The 14,158-nt window shown below is 36.2% G+C and overlaps 1 protein-coding gene across 2 annotated transcripts in view; it reads right to left on the bottom strand.

Moving 5' to 3' along the window:
* Positions 1-9,452, bottom strand: part of ago3b (argonaute RISC catalytic component 3b) — a 28,061-nt gene extending 18,609 nt beyond the window's left edge. For both annotated transcript variants that reach the window (XM_037539946.1, XM_017725579.2), the window contains exons 1-3: positions 8,804-9,452; positions 1,818-1,989; positions 1,320-1,440 (exon numbers count right to left, since the gene is read on the bottom strand). In XM_037539946.1, coding sequence (XP_037395843.1) covers positions 1,320-1,440; positions 1,818-1,989; positions 8,804-8,822 — 312 coding nt within the window. In that variant the 5' untranslated portion in view covers positions 8,823-9,452. The remainder of the gene's footprint in view (positions 1-1,319; positions 1,441-1,817; positions 1,990-8,803) is intronic.
* Positions 9,453-14,158: the final 4,706 nt, after the last annotated feature.

Here is a 14,158-nt window from a genome sequence, read left to right as displayed (position 1 = left end):
ATAAATCCTTAGCATTTGAAAACATCCTGTTGCATCCTGGTCTGTGTTTGTGCTTTCACAGCAGTTTCTCTGTGTTCTTTATCTGACTCTAGCTTGAACATATACAGCCTGACAATGCTGTGGCCCACTGCAGTCATTTTTGAGCTACACAGAGCAGTGCAATGACCCCCTCTGACCCCGCACCTGTTTTGCCCAGTCAGACCCCCCTTCTCTTGTGCAGTCCAGTCGTAAAATTTCCTCACTACTAAATATTCCACAGTCAACTTTCAGTGGTATTATAACAAAGTGGAAGCAATTGGGAATGACAGCAACTCAGCCATGAAGTGGTAGGACACGTAAAATGACATAGCGGTGTCAGTGGATGCCGAGGCACATACTGCACAGAGGTCACCAACTTTCTGCAGAGTCAATTGCTACAGACCTCCAAACTTCATGTGGCCTTCAGGTGAGCTCAAGAACAGAGCGTAGAGAGCCTCATGGAATGGGTTTCCAAGGCCAAGCTGCTCTTAATGCTTCAGCAGACCAATAGATTTTAGACAGTTTCATGCTCCCAACTTTGTGGGAACAGTTTGGAGATGGCCCCTTCCTGTTCCAGCATGACTGCACACCAGTGCACAAAACAGGTCCATAAAGATATGGATGAGCGTGTCTGGTGTGGAAGAACCTGACCGGCCTGCACAGAGCCCTGACCTCAATATCAGAACACCTTTGGGAAGAATTAGAGCGGAGACTGCGAGCCACGCCTTCTTGTCCAACATCAGTGTCTGACCTCACAAATGCGCTTCTGGAAGAATGGTCAAAAATTCCCATAAACACATTCCTAAACCTTGTGGAAAGCCTTCCCAGAATGCTGGAGCTGTTATATCTGCAAAGGGTGAGCCAACCCTCATATTAAACCCTATGGACTAAGAATGGAATCTCACTCAATTTCATACGTGTGTGAAGACAGACGAGCGAATACTTTTGGCAACAGAGCGTACATATAGGCTATAACTGAAACTGCAGCTCAATTGAAAATTGCTCTCTTTCAAATAACGATTTCAATATGAAAACTTAATCTTTAGGCTCCTCTTCATCCAATGCAAAAACCCAGCGTATCGACGGTACTCTTTGCTTTTGATTACTACCTTTTTAAAGTGTGCCTGCATCAATTTAATAGTTGCATGTAATTCACAAGAAAAGATAATTAAATCATTCAATGCAATTATTCATTTCACAATTAACCGTCAGCCAAAATTTCATGATCATGAGAGCCCTAACCAGTCTTACCAACTAAAAAGTCATTATATAGCCCTGGTGTGTGGGTGTCTATGTCTTACCCCTGCTGTAGCGACTGGCAGGGGATGTGCTGTGTACAGGCTCCTCTTGCCATCATAGACTGGCTTTCTGTCCCCGAAGATGGTCACCTTAAAATGCTGCACCATGGAGTCCACCACTTCCCTAGGGTTTGCCGAAGGGAACAAAATAGATTTACTAATGGATAAGTTAAAGAGGACAGAAGAGAACTGAGTCTGGTGTTTGGACATGACACAAGAAAGGGAGTAAATTTCTTGTGTTAAGTGATTCAGAGTTGCTTACGTAAATGAGTCACTTAGGTTAAACAATTTCAACAAAAGCACTTCTCAAATCTCACTGTTAGACATACATATAATTAGAGAAGTGAGAGCATGTATACACTGATTTCTTTGTCAAAAGCCAGTAGAGCATGTCTCCTTTGCTTGTATTCATAAAGCTTTTCAGAGGAAGAGTGGGTGATCTACAATCTGTACATGTCAGTAAGGTCATCATAAATAATTTGTCGCATGTGTGTTACGCACCTGTTGACACGACGAGGGCATCTTTCAGGCTTGATGTTGACCTCGTACAGGTAGACATCCATCTTGGGGATGTCCACCTGAAAGCAGTTGGCCAGCAGCTTGATGGGCTTCCCCATGGTGCCATAGCCAGGCCTCCGTGGCACGGCAAACAGGGGCGCAGCCCCAACGGCTTCTGCACACATCACCATCATTACTATTGTTAGAGGATTTAGCCAAAAAATGTTTTTTTTTAAAATATTTAATTATGAAAAAAAATTTCAAAAAAAAATGTATATACCTCAGATAAAGGAAGATATAGCACACCTGATATGTACATTTTAGACAATATGGCCTACATGGATTCATTTGGATTACTACGAACATGAATGAATGTGTATGTCAATGGTAATATTTAAGCAACAAGCTCTAAGACATTTTTGCAAAAACATATGTTCTTTTTTCATAATGGCCAGTTATATGGTAATTACAGAGTGAAGTGAGCTCAATGACATCCTGAAGAATGTCTTCAGTGGACTCTTTCCACTTTGCTGTTGCTTTCTTTTCTTAAGCTTGCTGCTTTTTGACTTATCCATAATACTCTGTACACATTGTCCAGCATACTCTGTCAAAGGCATTCTTTACTGACATTCCAGTAAATATCAGTGTTGTGTTTTCCATACAAAACGATATTCAAAGCTCAACATAATTTGTACACAATTTGAGATGCCTACAATCACGGCCTGAATCCTAGCAAGTTACAAATGTGCTAGCAGATGGGCTTCGGGCTGAAAATACTGATGGTTGGAATAGAAAAAAAATTAATTCCATTTTTATCGCTTTAACAACATGTTAACTTTAACATCACTATTAATTACTTTTAGCCTAAACACAATTGCAATGATTTGGAAATGCCCAGATGCTGACTGGGCATATACCTAATTGTGGATGCTTTTAGTTCTGAGTCAGAACAGCATGTGGTTTTTCTGGAACACTCAAAATTTCTCATACATAGTTTTACTTGAAATGTGGAAAAAGTCATTGTCTAAAGAATCTTGTTTCACACTAGAAATGATTTTGAGTAATCTGGCTGATTGTACATTAGAGACAGATGTAGGCTATACAAAATGAAACAATTACAATGCACCACCATTTCTTTATAACGGCAATTTGTTATTGAGAAAAATTGGGAGAGACAGCACTAAATCCATGTAGCATGCCCCTGAATACATGTAAGAGCAGAAACAGACAGGAAAATAATCCAAGCTTACTAAAAATGATATCACTAATAAGTCACTCAAATGAACGTTTTCAGGACCTGAAGCTCATAATTTCGCACCCGAATCACACTAAAAGACTCTCAGACTCTTTATACACTGTTGATTACAATTGTCGATACAATGATTATTGTACTGTTAAAAAAGAAAAGGAAAAATTTATATTTTCTCAGGCAGGGGCAACAGTCAACCGTCAATCTCGGCACTAAAATACTGGAGATTAAGATGTTACACACCATGTCCTGCAAAATGAGATGCTCAACCTCACCAATATCCTCCAATGCTTACTTAGTGGAAATGCTACTGCAAACCTGACATCAAAGACAATGCAGACACACGCAACCCACACCATACAGTCACACTTCCCCACACGCACACAAAAGTTTTTAAAAAAAATTCCAAAGTCTGAACAACCAAAGACCTGTGATCAAACTAACCTACATCAGACAATTAAGTCATCTCTTTTTACCGTGACTCATCTCACCCTTTAGAATCAAACCCACTAGTTAGCAAATAGCTTCAGCATGTGCTGTACTCAATGATACATTCCACCCTGGACATGCATTACAAAGTCACTACAAACCTGAAAACTCATTTTAAAAAGCATTGAGACAACAAAGCCATAACTTTCTGTTAGAGCTGCAACCAACCATGATTACTGGAATGGATTAATCAGTTTTGATTAATAGAAAAAAAGTGCAGCTATACATCGTGTATAATGTCATTAACTAAATGACATTATACATGATGTTTCATTTTGTGAGATGATGTGAAACTGGAGTGATACAATTTCTTTGTTTACCTTTTTTAATTGTATATGACCCTGTACAGTACTCGCCACCATCTGCTTTCCTTTTTCATTCAATTCATGTGAACAGGGAGCGCAAACTCATCATGACATCTAGAGGTGGGCGATGTAGTGGAAATAACAGATCAAGACACTTCAAAGATGTTAACAATACACAATGTCACGATATTTGATTTTTCTGATGTGAAATGTTAGAACATGCCAAAAAAGACCCTGTAGTGCCACAGCTAAAAAAAAAAAAAAACTTTTAAAGATTTTTAGTACAATGAGGACAACAGGATGAAATCTGATCTTTTTAATGAAACACACAGTGAGTCAGAGCTCTAGTGTTCTAGACGTATAGATAACGAACATTTTAAATTCACTCCAAGAGTAAATTTGGTTGTTAGATAACATTTAGACAATTTTTGTTCCTGATACGCACCTTCTGACAAACTTTCACAATTGGAAGCGACTGACAGCACAGATAATCTTATAGTCCGAGAAATGACTGGGTCCATCGTTAGCCACCCCGTCTATAGAACCTATTTTCAAACATGTTTTGTTGTTACTACTGAAAGCACAGCAAACCTTCTAATCGCTGTTGCAGAATAACAGAGGAGAAAGTAAGATTTGTGTGAGACAGATTTCAGACTGGCCTTAGATTTAACTGGATCTGTGCTTAAAACGTGCCGCTCTTTCAATATTGCGTTTCGTGTTTGGTGAATCCCCTCCTGTGTATGGTAGTAGTAGGTTTAGCCTATAATCCAAACAAATGAAGACAACATGTTGAAATTCTAACCACATAATGCTGATTTTGGGGGGGAAAAAGCAAGCAGTTTTAACTTAATACTATTTTTCAATTTACAGTGGATTTTATAAGGAATTAAATTGACAAATTGAAAATGACCTATGTAGTGGTGAAAATTGTCACAGGTGAAAAATGAATTTGTACTAATCAATATTTTGTATTTATTATATTTTATTTACATGGGGCAAATCAAAATAAATAAACAGAAGGAAAACTGGAAATGAAAGCTAAATACAGTCTACCACAGCAATTAAAATTTCAGCATGCAAGATTCAAATTTTCAAATATTAAATAATACATTTATTATTATATAAATAATAAAAATAAGCATAACAAGTCTTAATACAACTCGCTGGTCACATTTTTGCTAACCAATTTTATTTGGTATTTTTTATTATAATTTAAAATTAAAGTTATAATTTGAATTTTATAATAAAACCACTTTCTGATAAACAAATGTTTCTCGATTAAAAGTTAAAAGGCATCTTTAAAACAATTTACTTTTATTATGCAGCACATTTGCTCTTACAACTCATCTCTCTTTCCTGAGAATTTAGTTTTTCTTTGTTTTCACTCCTTTCAGCAGCCAATTGGAGCTTCACCAGCGCTGGTATTTAATATGCATGACTTCGTTCACATGTGGATTTTGAATTAAAAGTCACCAGTATGCTAATCACCACCACAGTGACTTTTTTAATAGCTCTTATTTACCATGCTGAGTATTTTGAATGTCGCAGCGCTGTTTCCAGCATGTTTCATGAATCTGGCCTGTAGTGTTTTCCTAGTTAAGCTTTCAACATTGAAAGGCTGTGAGTGTTCATTGTTTGGCCTTTCTTAAACTCTGATTACTCAATTGTCAAAATAATTGGTAGCACTAATAAACTCTATATTGAGTGGTGCACAAAACACAACCATACCATTCCCATCTTAATCAATACACTAAAAACTAGTATGGTGCACTGTTTGAGGAGCAGAGCTCAGGTAGTTCTGCTACAAAAGGCTAGTTAGAAATGCAAGGCTTAGGACATCTCCAGCCCAGTCATGGAGAGCAGTGACTAGAAGCATAGTGGTGTGAGTGCGATCACACATTGCAGTGAGAGCGATTTACAGGAGATTTTCAGAGTGAGGGTTGATACTGGAAGGCACCCAAAGGGGACCCTGCTGCTCCAAATGATTCTTGGAGTTCCCAATGTGCCGTTGCCATGCCAACTGCACCCATGTGGCTGCCTTCTCTCCATGGCAACCAAGACTATACCAACAAGCAATAATAGGAAAACAGGTACTTCCATATATAGTCACTGGTCTACCTGTAAGAACAAGTCACAGATTCACGCACAGGCACACACTCTCCCAGTACACCCTCCATCACATAGTTTAACAGTTTGTCATAGATAGTAGAGATGTAGGGAATTCTGGGCTGACCCTGATGTTCAGCGCTTTTCACTAAGCGTCTGCCGATGCTGGTATATGAACGTGTAAAAAATATATTAACATCATGGAAAAATATCAATTTACCAAACAATAATTTACCTAAAATTATTGAAATACAAACTTTTTAATGTAGTATCCCAGTGTCAGCAAACATTCTGCTCTGCCAAAGCACAAAAAAATAAATCAAATATCAGAAATATCTGATGAATCGAAACATTTAAACATCTGATGCTGATATATTATTTGTAAAGCAATTATCTGCCAATACTGAAATGATTCTGAAGCTGAATGGTTCGGATATAATATCTCATTTATATTGTGATTTTTAGCTTTTTTTGCCAAGAAGACCAGTCCTTGTATTTTTTATGGATTTATGCTTTAACACTAAACATCATGTGTTAGTTAGTTGTGGTCATATTGCTATGTACACAGCACTCGGGTACTGGATTGCTTCTGATTGGTCAAACTCATCTGCTCCCCACTGTTGACAATAAAAGCTCTGGCATTTACATAATTGAGCAACTTCAAATTGCCATTCCAACAAGTTCAGAATGATTCAGATACCATCATACATTCCTAACACATATAAACACACGTATTTTCTTTTACACACACTTTCACTCACGTGAATCCTTTTTTTTTTTTTTTTTTTTATAAACTTAGTCGGGAATTCCTAAAAGGCTACACTAAAAATAGCACCAGGTCCCTGAACGCATTAGAGCAGGCAGAACAATTTCACGATGTACAGTGTCTTAGCGCTGAAAACAAATCCAAAAAAGTATGTTACACTGTGCCAGGACAATTCAGGACAGACTGAGGAAAGTCCCTGAGCAGGACGAAATAGATGCCAAGATAAAAGTCTTTAGTTCTGTGAAATAAAAGATACCCACTAATGCGCATGATAATTTAAAGACCATGACTTTCTTTCCATTTCCTTTTCATAGTTCAACTGCAGGAACTGCTGTTAGCACCCTTGGAATGCACAGCCCTGTACTTTAAACCACGTGCAGGCTAAAGCTTACACCAGGCTCGTACAACGGGGGGCTAATCTGATCATTTGCGACCAGCTATTATTAATACTCTCCCCATCAGTGAGGGGCCTTTGCTCTGTATCTTTTCCACTTCAAAACTTTTTTTGCGAAATGTCATCAGTGCGGAAATTCAATTTGTATAGCTGGTACTTCAGCGACAGGGCAACTGGCAAACCAGTCGCCATGACAACGAGCACGCCGAGGCCTCCCCCACTGTCCCCTGTGTGGCCACGCGTGTGTTTGTATTCCTATCTCTGTGAGTCAGGCTATTTCTACTGACTGTATAGCTACAGTGAAGTCAGCTGTACTACCTTTGGGTTCATTTACTTTTCAAATAAAGGCTACATTTCGCTAAAATTTTAACGTGTTACACTGTGAGTACCGTCTACTGTGAGAAAAACTGCGCACTTTGTACTGCAAGAACACACTAAAGTCCTCTGAAACTTTACTGAATTGTGATACTGCTGATATAACCAGGCAGTCATTATAGGGGGAACTGAGTAATTTCAGTTATTGTGATCATTTCTGTAAAAGTTAAACAATAAAATGGTCTTATCTGAACAATGCGCTTTCAAAGATTTCACAACACTTTAGAGAAGATAAAAACCATTCAGAAATACTTCATATATACATAAATTGCTACTTTATATGGCAAAAAATATATATAAGCGTGCATCCATCAGGCCTGTTTCTCACTAAAATTCCAATAAACTGTCATTTTGAGAGCCTTTAACGCTGCTTTGGCATTTCATGACCATCGGAGGAGATTATTATACAGCAGTGTTTACTGCAGAAATCTTCGCACTCTAAGCAGCTTGAGTAGCACCGCTTTTGTAGATCCCGCCACTGCGGGTTTCCTCTCTTTCAGTACCGCTCATTAAAGCAGTCTGAATGTTAATCGCACCCCATGTTCAGAATCTTCGGCCCGCCAGTCTCTCCCTGGCCTGTGGACAACCTTGCTGCATCCGAAATCTAACATCCAACACTAAATCGACATTTGTAGCACATTCTTTAGTACAGTATGTATAGCAGACAAATTCAACAAACTTCGTTTTTTAATAATTCTGTAATCATTTTAATCCAATCGTGACCACCCCGTCCTGCACACCTGCCCACATACACGTTGCGACAAACCCGATCTGAACAGAATTACGGAGGCCAGTCAAAGTCCCCATAGCGTTGAACTGGCCATACTTTCGTGCCATTCAACGGGTCCCCATAAAGCACTAAACGCGCGCGCGCGCACACACACACACACACACAGACAGAGAAGTAGCTCAGCAGCACCTGATCGCCACACCACCTGTGCGTGACAGGCGAGCCGCAGCGCCGTGACGTGGACAGCTCGAGCGCGTCAGGACCCTCCACGCGCGGCGCGGCCAAACCGCCTCCAACCTTCATAACCGATATAACCGTCATCACCAACCGCCACACAAATACACAAACGAGCAGCTCCAAAACAGACCGACTGGCCCAGAAGCTCCCGAACAGTGAGAACTGCGAGGACGTGTGTTCTTATCTCGGCTCCTCTGCAGCTATTCAACAATGTTAAACGCCTACAGAGCGCTGGCTGTTGAGTTAACTTAGCGTGTAAAGCAGCCCCGGCTAACGCCGTCCCGTCCAGCTGACACTCACACAGGCTGACAGCCACTCGAGCACCTCTCCACCCTCACCTGTAGGACTGATTTCCATTCATGAGGTCTCTGCCCGGAGTCCAGTCAGCCGGCTTCCTACAGCTGGAGCACCGGCTCTCGGGGGATGGTGGTGGTGGCGGTGGTCCTCTTTTCCGCAGCCGCTGCTGGCGGGTCGGCTAACGCCTAACCGTCCTCTCCCGGACCGCTCTGGCCCGTCGCTCTCTCGCTCTCTCGCTGCTGCGGCTGACGGAGCTGCGGGTCAGCTCGGCCGGTGCCTCATTCGGCTAGCACAGCAGCTCGTCTGCTCGACGGGCAGCGACACAGACAGGCTGACGAACAGCTGTGTCCCCGCTCCACTCCACTGCACCACCGTCTCCCGCTCACCGGAGCTCCGTAATTACTCCCAGCTGACGAGTTAACACACCCTGGTAAAAGCCCCAGGAGTAACGAGGCGCTTTCCCCCTCCTGCTGGTTCCCGAGGAGCTGGTCTCAGGCTGCGACTCGAGGGCGCTTCGCACTGTTTAAACTCCCGCAAAGCGACAGACTGAACGGCTAACACGGTGAACTCTGCCCGCGTATAGAGACGCAGCCCCTGGACCGAAAGCGGATCTTTTCTGCTGCTCTGCGCCGGTTAGTGTCTCCGACTCTCGGTCCCGCAGCCGGTTCACCATCTACAGTCGGGCTGGGGGGGAGGGCCACCCACCGGAAATTCCAACGGCAGGAAACAGCGTCACATCCTGGAATCGTGTCGCTCTCTCCAATCCACGTTACTATAAATGTGACAAAGACAAAATTTCACTTAAAGATACAAAATAAAGACAAAATTTCACTTAAAGATACAAAATAAAGACATAATTTCACTTAAAGATACAAAATAAAGATATAATTTCACTTAAAGATACAAAATAAAGACAAAATTTCACTTAAAGATACAAAATAAAGACATAATTTCACTTAAAGATACAAAATAAAGACAAAATTTCACTTAAAGATACAAAATAAAGACATAATTTCACTTAAAGATACAAAATAAAGACAAAATTTCACTTAAAGATACAAAATAAAGACAAAATTTCACTTAAAGATACAAAATAAAGACATAATTTCACTTAAAGATACAAAATAAAGATATAATTTCACTTAAAGATACAAAATAAAGACAAAATTTCACTTAAAGATACAAAATAAAGACATAATTTCACTTAAAGATACAAAATAAAGACAAAATTTCACTTAAAGATACAAAATAAAGATATAATTTCACTTAAAGATACAAAATAAAGACAAAATTTCACTTAAAGATACAAAATAAAGACAAAATTTCACTTAAAGATACAAAATAAAGACATAAATTCACTTAAAGATACAAAATAAAGATATAATTTCACTTAAAGATACAAAATAAAGACAAAATTTCACTTAAAAATACAAAATAAAGACATAATTTCACTTAAAGATACAAAATAAAGACATAATTTCACTTAAAGATACAAAATAAAGACATAATTTCACTTAAAGATACAAAATAAAGACAAAATTTTACTTAAAGATACAAAATAAAGACAACATTTCAGTTAAAGATACAAAATAAAGACATAATTTCACTTAAAGATACAAAATAAAGACAATTTCACTTAAAGATACAAAATAAAGACAAAATTTCACTTAAAGATACAAAATAAAGACGTAATTTTACTTAAAGATACAAAATAAAGACAAAATTTCACTTAAAGATACAAAATAAAGACATAATTTCACTTAAAGATACAAAATAAAGATCTAATTTCACTTAAAGAAACAAAATAAAGACATAATTTCACTTAAAGATACAAAATAAAGATATAATTTCACTTAAAGATACAAAATAAAGACAAAATTTTACTTAAAGATACAAAATAAAGACAAAATTTCACTTAAAGATACAAAATAAAGACAAAATTTCAGTTAAAGGTACAAAATAAAGACAAAATTTCAGTTAAAGTTACAAAATAAAAAAAAATTTCACTTAAAGACACCAAATAAAGACATCATTTTACGTAAATATACAAAATAAAGACAAAATTTCAGTTAAAGACACAAAATAAAGACAAAATTTCAGTTAAAGACACAAAATAAAGACATAATTTCACTTGAAGATACAAAATAAAGACACAATTTCAGTTAAAGACACAAAATAAAGACAAAATTTCACTTAAAGATACAAAATAAAGACAAAATTTCAGTTAAAGATACAAAATAAAGACAAAATTTCACTTAAAGATACAAAATAAAGACAAAATTTCAGTTAAAGATAAAAAATAAAGATATAATTTCACTTAAAGATACAAAATAAAGACAAAATTTCACTTAAAGATACAAAATAAAGACATAATTTCACTTAAAGATACAAAATAAAGACAATTTCACTTAAAGATACAAAATAAAGACAAAATTTCACTTAAAGATACAAAATAAAGACATAATTTCAATTAAAGATACAAAATAAAGACAACATTTCAGTTAAAGATACAAAATAAAGACATAATTTCACTTAAAGATACAAAATAAAGACAATTTCACTTAAAGATACAAAATAAAGACAAAATTTCACTTAAAGATACAAAATAAAGACGTAATTTTACTTAAAGATACAAAATAAAGACAAAATTTCAGTTAAAGATACAAAATAAAGACATAATTTCACTTAAAGATACAAAATAAAGATCTAATTTCACTTAAAGAAACAAAATAAAGACATAATTTCACTTAAAGATACAAAATAAAGATATAATTTCACTTAAAGATACAAAATAAAGACAAAATTTTACTTAAAGATACAAAATAAAGACAAAATTTCACTTAAAGATACAAAATAAAGACAAAATTTCAGTTAAAGGTACAAAATAAAGACAAAATTTCAGTTAAAGTTACAAAATAAAAAAAAATTTCACTTAAAACACCAAATAAAGACATCATTTTACGTAAATATACAAAATAAAGACAAAATTTCAGTTAAAGACACAAAATAAAGACAAAATTTCAGTTAAAGACACAAAATAAAGACATAATTTCACTTGAAGATACAAAATAAAGACACAATTTCAGTTAAAGACACAAAATAAAGACAAAATTTCACTTAAAGATACAAAATAAAGACAAAATTTCAGTTAAAGATACAAAATAAAGACAAAATTTCACTTAAAGATACAAAATAAAGACAAAATTTCAGTTAAAGATAAAAAATAAAGATATAATTTCACTTAAAGATACAAAATAAAGACAAAATTTCACTTAAAGATACAAAATAAAGACATAATTTCACTTAAAGATACAAAATAAAGACAATTTCACTTAAAGATACAAAATAAAGACAAAATTTCACTTAAAGATACAAAATAAAGACATAATTTCAATTAAAGATACAAAATAAAGACAAAATTTCAGTTAAAGATACAAAATAAAGACATAATTTCACTTAAAGATACAAAATAAAGATCTAATTTCACTTAAAGAAACAAAATAAAGACAAAATTTCAGTTAAAGATACAAAATAAAGACAAAATTTTACTTAAAGATACAAAATAAAGACAAAATTTCACTTAAAGATACAAAATAAAGACATAATTTCACTTAAAGATACAAAATAAAGATATAATTTCACTTAAAGATACAAAATAAAGACAAAATTTCACTTAAAGATACAAAATAAAGATATAATTTCACTTAAAGATACAAAATAAAGACAAAATTTCACTTAAAGATACAAAATAAAGACAAAATTTCACTTAAAGATACAAAATAAAGACAAAATTTCACTTAAAGATACAAAATAAAGACATAATTTCACTTAAAGATACGAAATAAAGACATAATTTCACTTAAAGATACAAAATAAAGACATAATTTCACTTAAAGATACAAAATAAAGACAAAATTTTACTTAAAGATACAAAATAAAGACATAATTTCACTTAAAGATACAAAATAATGACATAATTTCACTTAAAGATACAAAATAAAGACAAAATTTTACTTAAAGATACAAAATAAAGACAACAGTTCAGTTAAAGATACAAAATAAAGACATAATTTCACTTAAAGATACAAAATAAAGGCATAATTTCACTTAAAGATACAAAATAAAGACAATTTCACTTAAAGATACAAAATAAAGACAAAATTTCACTTAAAGATACAAAATAAAGACATAATTTTACTTAAAGATACAAAATAAAGACAATTTCAGTTAAAGATACAAAATAAAGACATAATTTCACTTAAAGATACAAAATAAAGATATAATTTCACTTAAAGACACAAAATAAAGACTAAATTTCATGTAAAGACACAAAATAATGACAATTTCACTTAAAGACACAAAATAAAGACAAAATTTTACTTAAAAATACAAAACAAAGACATAATTTCACTTAAAGATCAAAGATCAATATCACACAACATTTCAGCAACTCTGCTCATGATTTCATCATTAGATAAATTAAGTTATACTTTATTAATCCCACAACTGGGGAAGTTCCACCTCTGCATTTAACCCATCCATGAAGTGGAAGAGAATCTGGAGAGGTGGAGGTTTGCACTGGAGAGGAGAGGAATGAAGGTTAGTGGAGACAAGACGGAATACATGTGTGTGAATGAGAGGGAGGCAGGTGGAAAGGTGAAGACGCAAGGAGTAGAGGTTGTAAAGGTGGATGACTTCAAATATCTTGGGTCAACCATCCAGAGCAATGGACAGTGTAGAAAAGAGGTGAAGAAGAGGGTGCAGGCAGGATGGAGTGTGTGGAGACGGGTGTCAGGGCTGCAAGAGTGAAAGGGAAGGTTTACAAGACAGTAGTGCGTCCTGCTATGATGTATGGTTTGGAGACTGTGGCTCTGTCTAAAAGACAGGAGGCTGAGCTGGAGGTGGCGGAGATGAAGATGCTGAGATTTTCGTTGGGAGTGACAAGGCTGGACAAGATTAGAAATGAGCAGATCAGAGGGACAGTGAAGGTGGAGCAGTTTGGAGATAAAGCCAGAGAGGCCAGGTTGAGATGGTTTGGACATGTGTTGAGAGGAATAGTGGATATATTGGTCAAAGAATGTTGGAGATGGAGCTGTCGGGTAGAAGGAGAAGAGGTAGACCTCAGAGAAGGTTTATGGATGTAGTGAAGGTGGACATGGAGATGGGTGGTGTGAAAGTAGAGGAGGCAATGGATAGGGCAAGATGGAGGCAGATGATCCACTGTGGCGACCCCTAAAGGGAGAAGCCGAAAGAAGAAGAACTGAAGTGAAACACCACATGCACACTAGTGAATACACACACAATAGGGGGCAGTGAGCACACTTGCCCAGAGCAGTGGGCAGCCCTATCCACGGCTCCTGGGGAGCAGTTGGGGGTTAGGTGTCTTGCTCAAAGAC

Source organism: Pygocentrus nattereri, chromosome 1 (assembly GCF_015220715.1).
Source record: "Pygocentrus nattereri isolate fPygNat1 chromosome 1, fPygNat1.pri, whole genome shotgun sequence".
In the NCBI taxonomy this organism is placed as follows: Eukaryota; Metazoa; Chordata; class Actinopteri; order Characiformes; family Serrasalmidae; genus Pygocentrus; species Pygocentrus nattereri.
This window is presented reverse-complemented; position numbering and strand designations above follow the sequence as displayed.